General features: G+C 40.6%; 1 protein-coding gene across 6 annotated transcripts in view; it reads right to left on the bottom strand.

Moving 5' to 3' along the window:
* Positions 1-1306: 1306 nt before the first annotated feature.
* Positions 1307-8215, bottom strand: part of PLD1 (phospholipase D1) — a 254625-nt gene continuing 247716 nt past the window's right edge. For all 6 annotated transcript variants that reach the window (XM_044288588.1, XM_044288589.1, XM_044288586.1 and 3 more), the window contains 3 exons: positions 4928-5081; positions 4515-4632; positions 1307-3358 (listed from right to left, as the gene is read on the bottom strand). In XM_044288588.1, the coding sequence (XP_044144523.1) occupies positions 3134-3358; positions 4515-4632; positions 4928-5081 (497 nt within the window). In that variant the 3' untranslated portion in view covers positions 1307-3133. The remainder of the gene's footprint in view (positions 3359-4514; positions 4633-4927; positions 5082-8215) is intronic.

Below are 8215 nucleotides of genomic sequence, written 5' to 3'. Positions count from 1 at the left end.
ATAATGTACCTACCAAGAAAAATAGGGCTTATAATTAATGAAATTTACTATAAATTAAATATGGAATCAGAAGATTTCTCACACAAAAAATGTGGACGTGCAGCTACAGGATAAAACACAGCCTTCAACGGTGTCGAGCTGCTTGGAACAGGTAATTCGTGCAGTTTTAAATGAAGGATTGCATATTTACAGTGGATGAAATGTAGGACATAAAGCTGAACATGATGTACAGATGAACCTAATGTATGAGTGTATGTTCTCCTTTTTATTTAGATATATAATATACATAAAGGGTGAGATTTATTAAGACCAGGCCGGTCTCAAGTCCCTCAGGTGCAGGCCTCTATGCAAGTTTGGCGTTTCGTCCAGCCAAAAAATGGCGAGGAGAGTCAGAAATAAGCAGGGCCTACTGGCCCGCTCGCTTCCCTGCCCACACAGTGCCCCCTTTTCTCACCATGGAAAAGTGACTTGAGCAGGGAAGAGCTGCAAATTTTATCACACAAGTAGTGTGCGACAAAATTTGCAACCTATTTAAGCCACAAAAGTATTAGTAAATTAGTAAATGTCCCCCAAAATGAGTACTTGGCTCTACTTATCTATAAATAATGAGTCAGGGCCTATTTACATGGGCCAAAACACATGGTCATGGTTTGCTCCGGATCATTGTCTGCTCCTTGAGGGTGGTGTCACACAAAACATTTTGTGGTAGTTTTTGTTGCAACCTTTTGAGTCAACACTAGAAGTGGGCTGAAAGGGAAAGAGCAATATAAAAGAGGGACTTTTAAAGGAAAGCTGCCATCTTGCCTGAGCTGTTATTAACAGCATTTAAAAAATTGCTTTACGGCAGCCCCATGGCCCACAGACACAATGGACAGGAGGGGACCTCACTGACTTCTATGGGAGAGTTTTCTAGGCTCTGTGATCTGTGCAGAGATCATTGTATAAGAAAAGAATAGATAAGCTCTGACAATCACCTATTGCGAATGGTGGATCCTGACTTAGGCTACTTTCACACTGGCGTTTTGGCTTTCCGTTTGTGAGATCCATTCAGGGGTCTCACAAGCGGTCCAAAACGGATCAGTTTGCATTCTAAAACGGAAAAGGATCCGCTCAGAGTGCATCCGTTTGCCTCAGTTCCATCCCCATTCCGCTTTGGAGACGGACACCAAAACACTGCTTGCAGCATTTTGGTGTCCGTCTGATGAAACTAAGCCAAACCGATCCGTCCTGGCACAAAATGTAAGTCAATGGGGACAGTTCCGTTTTCACTGACACAATAAAAAATTGATCCATCCTCCTTTGACTTTCAATGATGTTCAAGACGGATCCGTTTTGGCTATGTTACAGATAATACAAACGGATCCATTCAGAACGGATGCAGACGGTTGTATTTTCTGAACAGATCCGTCCATGATGGATCCGCACAAAACATGCTGCCGGACAATTCCTATCTACTGGGAGAACAAACGGATCAAGTGAAAATATTCATTTTGCCCAATCCTTCTATCCAAAATCATGTGTCGGGGGAGAGTAGGGGGCTCCCCACACACATTAGAGCGGTGACCGTCTAATATGTATGGGAGTAAAAACTTCTCCTTTTTGCTGGGTCCACTTCTGGCCATGGCTCAAAAAACCGCCGCCACAATCTGTGTGTGACACCACCCTAATTCTGTATTCACCTGCAGCATTCTTCCCCTCTGTATGGGGATAAATGATCATTACTAAATTTGTTAATCCCCATCCAGCATCCTTGTTTGCAGATGGAGATGTGCTGCACAAATGATGGAAGACCCGTTTGCTCATAGGTGGGGTGATCAGCAGTACATTTACATATGACAATACTGTCAGTACGAGCATTTGTATGAAATGTTTGTTCCTGACAATTGACCCAATAATCTGCCCATGTAAATCTGCCCTTACATAATATCTACTAATCTGGTGCTGCAATCAGATTTTTATCTATGAGCTCAGATCTCCCGGTATTCCTGATTCTTAAATGTCTGTATACGTGCTCTAGTGATTTGCATTGTATTTGATTTAGTCTGTCTACTAGAAATTGTGTAGGAATTTGGCGAACAGAAAAACAAAAGTGGTCATCTAAGCTGTTACGTGTGATACAGTTCTTCCAATGGCAACCAGCAGCATAGTGCGCGTCGGCTTTCTACGCTCAATGCCGTAGCCGCTCACCTCCATCTCATAGAGGTCTGTATTTAAAGGAGGTTTCCATCAACTACACTGGATAGGTGAGAAATGTATGATCGCTGGAGATCTAACTGCTTGAGAATGTGGGTTCCTGAATCCCCTGTGTGAATGCAGCAGTGGTATGCTTGAGTGACCACCTCCCCATTTAGTTTATGGGTTGACATACAATAAAGTGTCATTCTCTGACACTGCCTAGTACACACATGTAGTTGGCACATGAATTTCATGGTTCTTGGTTATTCTGAATGCAAGTTAAAATACATGAACAGGACAGATCACAGAGAAAAGACATAGGTCCTACTTTCCATCTGTTCCCAAGGACTTGGCAGCACATGGCACCACATGCAGATAGCAGCTCTGTTTGCCAAAAGGAATGTTAGTGTTCAATAATAATATGGACAGATCTGGTAATAAAAAATTAATCTGGGGCACGCTGGCTACTTGGCTCAGCCAAACATTTTGAACTGCAGTTCTATAACAACTGGGCAGTGGCATGGTGCGGTCACATTTACCACAGAAACCATTACCATTCATAGGTTACCGATTATACTATGGTCTGCAGCAGAACTTTTACCCTACCAGGTAATTACGTTTCATGCTGCAGGCCACACACTGTATGTAAAATACAGTGATCATGTATTACACTATAACCTAATACATCATTAGCCCGTACTGTAAATACACTGGATAGAGCCACATGCGGCAGGATCCAATTCAACACGTTACATCTTAACATTACACAATTAACAACATGAATAAAGGTTTGTAAATTTCGACAAAGAAAATAAATAGAATTTGAGAACGTAATGGTTTAAAGTGTAAAGGAAGTGAATGAAGATTTAGTGTCCAATAGTCTGGTCCCTGGTTCTGCATAACGTTTCTGGGCCTCTGGCAATTCCAGTTTGTTTTTTATCATATTAAAAAAATCCTTTCAGGTCCAGGTTTCCATGGGCACAATAGCCTCCTTAGTGCCCACCGAAGGTAAGAGGTTTTCTCCAGACAGGAATAAAAAAGGTAGGTGGACTACAAACCCACGGATTCTCTGCAGTTCTTCCTGTGCTTTGACACGATCCTGGGTGGCCAGGGCTGGCTTGGCAAGGAAATCGGGTAGGTGGAAAAAGTTTTGCACCTCATCACTTGGAAGACATCGGAACACCTAAATCGATAACACAAATGTACAATGTGAGCCCCTTTTTTTGTATCAAACAGAGTTTCTACAGGTTAAATATAGGCAAAACTTTCTGAACCATTTATGGCAACTATAATCCCCGTCAGGCAATCTGAGCCAGGGTTTGTTTCATGAAAAATATTCTACAATAAAATGTATCAGTATAGCGCCACCTGCTGTTTCTTATTTCTTTGACCTGCTCAGTGAGAAGGCCGCACATGCTCAGTTTCATCCTTCAACTGCCTCCTGAGCTGTGATAGGGAGAGCTGAGACACGCCTCCTGAGCTGTGATAGGGAGAGCAGAGACACACCCCTTAGCTGCAGCAGAGAAGACACTCCCCTTGAGCTGTCAGCTGGATATAAATATAGCAGAGAAATGAATGTGGAGATCTCTGGTACCATATGAGGTACAGGGCTGGTTTTAGCTTTGTTAGAAAGAGGTTGTCATGTCCTATATGATGTCTGATCTTCATATATTTTTTTTGCAACAGTCATGGGATAACCCCTTTAACTTTATTTTGTAGGGTACAACGTACATTAAGCCATCATGCATGCCATCCTAACACATTACATATAGTTTTGACGTGAAAAAGAGAGAAAGGCAAAAAATGGGCCAAGCATAGGAAAGAATGAGAAGGGAGGTAGAATCTTCAAAGTCAAAGTCTAAACCTGTTCCAAATAAAATTAGGGGTTTATGTAGAAGAATTCTTTGAGTCTCCTTGGACAAGCGAGTCCCTGCTAGCTTAATATGAGGGCTACAGTTTCAGCATCTGAAGTCTCCCAGTGAAGCAGTAATGCACATAACGTCTGGGTCTTCCATCTGATGGGAATAATGCCAGACATACAGGCAAAGGAAGGCCCAGACGTATGCCACTGTATATGTCACCCACTCACTCCCATTGCAATTAAACTCCTACAACATGGTATACTTTTCTGCAAGATACTTCCGAATAGAAAAGTGTAGTCAACTAAGCTTTTGTACATAATAAAAATATATATAGCAGCCTAGTCTAAGCCAACAGGACATTCCGCTTTCTGCAGACGTAGGGCTCTCATAATGACAACAACTGGCAACCTACATAAATGATGGCCCATATCTTACAACATGGTTGGCAAATAAAAAAACTGCATAACATATACTCACTTTGTCAAATATGGTTGTGTTTCGAGCAGCTGTGGCCACCCACACCTCTTTGAAAAATTTATCACTAATAGGGTCCTGGATATTGATAGACTGATCATTAAGGCAACCAAGGAGAAGCCTGGAAAAGAACATAACGCAGGATGAGATCAGATCAGTGTCATCTTTGGAGGCATTTTAGCAGACAGAATGGGAGTTTACACTTTCTTGGTATTCACTGCAGCACAGGAGATTGGAAGAATGGCCATTCTTTGTAACTAGTAGGGATTTTGGTTTTCCAGTCATGGCATCAGATGACAGTCATTAGTCAATACAAATCTTATATTATAAGTGTCTAAGTTAAACTGTGAAAGCGTCAGGGCAAGTGAGGTTTATAGACTGTTCAGATTATTGCCTTAGGAAATAACTTGGCCTACCTGAAGCAATGCATCCGAAGTGACAGGGCAAATTTCCCAGCTTCATAAGCCTCTCCATCCATGACCGAGTGAACAGTCGCTGTGTCTTGTATAATAACAGCCATCTCACTGTCACGCTTCCCCATCATGCTGCGGTCATTAATATTAGCTGAACCTAAAAGGATGGAGGAAAATTATGAAATGTCTTATTAGCAGAGCAGTAATAAAATAAGAATACTATTCTAGGGACAGTGTGTCAGTGTCTATGTAAGAAAGCGTGCTGATGCCAACACGCACCATCACTTCTACAACACCGCAACGTCCTACTTCTAACATGATAATGGGACTTTGTAAACCTCAGCAGGAACCAATGCGAAGGATTAGTCATCACTAAATGTTCTTAAAATCCTCCATGAGTGGTATTTTTTTTTACATTCTCAATTTGAATCTGCCTATATTTCATGCATTAAGAGACAACATAGAAGATATGCAGAAGAACATGACTCTACAGTTCTGGCAAACACTAAGGCCAGCCACACATTATATATACACATTAGGTATACATTAGACATAAGTCAGCCAAATGCTTGTTCAGCCAACAGCTCTCTCTCCTTGTACATATGCACGCTGTATGCATTCGAGCATGCATGTCTTCTGAACGGGGAAATGTGAGAGCAATAAGAAAAAGATCGGGCAGATGAAATCCAACTGTCTGATAGTTATCTCCCCCAACATCTGCAAATACTTGTATCTACTGTGTATGGCCAGCTTATAGCTGAAAAGGGTGTAGCTACAGTATGAACTCACTGTATATGACCATGGGCTGAGATTGCCCCATTTCTTCCTAAGTTGCCCATACACCTTCAGTAGCTGTTGGCCTAACACACGTTCGGCCTCCAACCATCTCTCTGGGCTCCCTTATAAACATACATCCTTGATGGAGTATGTATATGTTTTCAAGGGGTTAAGAGAAAAGAAAGCCACTGCCAGAGTTCTCTCTAGGACTATGAAAGAATAGACTGGTTAAATTCAACCCACCCAATCCTTCTCTTCGACGACATCACCTGTCAGGGGAAAGTTCACATTTCCCATAGACATTAGATTAGATTGTTGGCTGGTCCCACCAAACATGGCAGGTTTGGCTGACAATAGTCTAATGCTGTATGTGGGCCTTTAGCTACAGGAATGATTTGATAATGGAGATGGCAAATCCCATTACCCTACCCATTTTTCTCTTGTAGAACAGTTTTTAATATGAGGATGTAGTATTTCATAAAAGAAAGACTGTCCATTATTTATTTTGCTCACTTATATAGCACGGACATATTCCACAGCGCTTTACAGACACCATCATTGTTGTCCCCCATGAAAAAAATCTACGTTCCCCATCAGTATGTCTTTAGAGTACCTGGAGGAAACCCCTGCAAACACACGGAGAACATACAAACTCCATGCAGATGTTGAACTCCACTTTAAAGTAGATGATAGATAGAATTGATAATGATAGATTTGTTGTGCTTTAATGTTGAGGCCCATCGACATGCATTTAACTTGCTCATTAAACTACTTCTATCACCATGAAATAGCATTTTGCCGTTTAATTTTAAAATCTCCATTCTCACCTCCTATCACATTACTATAGAAATTGCAGAAATAATCTGATCCAGTTTCCTTAGTCAGAGGCAGTCAATGCAGTTGTTATGGTAAAATTCATTTTTACAGTCCACTCTCCTCTAATCATTGATTTTGCCAGTGACTCATTTAATGGCGTTCAGTAGGAGGCGGCTGCAGGTCCGGAGATTTGCGAGTTGTAAACAGGAGCTTTATTAGCCGTGCTGTACTCTGCCCAGTCCAACTAAAACGAATAGAAGAACGACTCCTATGCAGCTGCTGATATCAAGTAATACAGAACAGCTTGTGGATAGAATATGCATCTGCTTTCTATAATCCCACGTGTCAACTTTGGTTATAAGGTAGACGGTACACAAATGGCAGCCATATGCGCCATTCTAGCAATGGTTGGATAATTTCATTTAGATTTTAGTGGTCACATTATGGATTTCAATTATGTGCATCTTAATGTGGCCAGTTAATGTTTACAACAGGACATTCGCCCTATATGCTTGCCAGCGCCATAATAAAAGGAGTTCAGAATTGGGAAGCGTACGGGGTCTGTTTGTAACCATAAAACTATTTCATAATGATGAATCAGAATTCTGCACTAGAGAAGCCGATCAGGACGCTTCAGATCAACAGATCATCTCACTATATTTATATCAGATTGGAAAGTCTGTACAAATATAAAAGGTGACATGATGATCTTAAAGGGTTATTTCTGACCATAAGCCATATACTTATGATATGTTGGAGTCCCACCTCGGTATCTAGAAAACGTGGGTTCATAAATTGATTTCTACTGTAAAAAAAACATTTCCTGAACTGTGGTTCATTTCCAAGGTACCACTTGGAACCGAACCCGAGTTCGGGAAATGATTTTTTTACAGTAGAAATTAATTTATGAAGTTATTACGGGAAGTCTCGTGACACTTCATGAAGTAATAACTTTGGCTCATCGGAGCCAATACATTCTAATACTGTACGGAGCGCTCACTCTGTACAGTATTAAAACAAAGTATTATGCGAATCGACTTCAAATGTTTCATACAAAATCGATTGCAGATATAACAAAAATGTTATCTTGACACTTAACATGTTAAATTTGCAGTTGTTGCAATCTGTAAATTGAACAATGGAAATAATTAGGGGGGGGCACTCAGCTAATTAGTCCTACATGGAATAATAATCAATCAATTAAATTAAAATATATCAAGTTTTTATTAGAACCCCCAAATAAAAATATGATGTGTCTAAATGTAATCTATAAATGTCTATGGTTGTACCACCTGAGCATTTAATGTACACTTATGACATCAATTGTGCACATATGTTCAATGTTAGATCAGCTGACTCAGATAAACCAAAAATATAAAAACTAATAAAATATAAAAATTATATAAAAATAGCAGCAAGAATTACATGAAAATGGCACCAAGGTAGGGTATACACATTGAAATCTATCATAACTCCGTTTGAGTTCTCACAGTTGTCCAATACAGTATTTCAATATATATTGGATTTGATGAATATATGGAAATCTAACTTCTATCCTCAGCGCAACAACCTCCTGTATATCGAACAGCAAGGCAGTTCCAGATCACGTGGGACGCCACGTGACAAGCCGACATATCGAGCAGCAGACACGCAGTGAGTCGAGCAACAAAGTTGCGAACAGGAGACACTATTCGCTTT

This window comes from Bufo gargarizans, chromosome 4 (assembly GCF_014858855.1).
Source record: "Bufo gargarizans isolate SCDJY-AF-19 chromosome 4, ASM1485885v1, whole genome shotgun sequence".
NCBI classification, from domain to species: Eukaryota; Metazoa; Chordata; class Amphibia; order Anura; family Bufonidae; genus Bufo; species Bufo gargarizans.
Note: the sequence above shows the minus strand (reverse complement) of the source record. Positions and strands in the feature narration are given on the sequence as shown.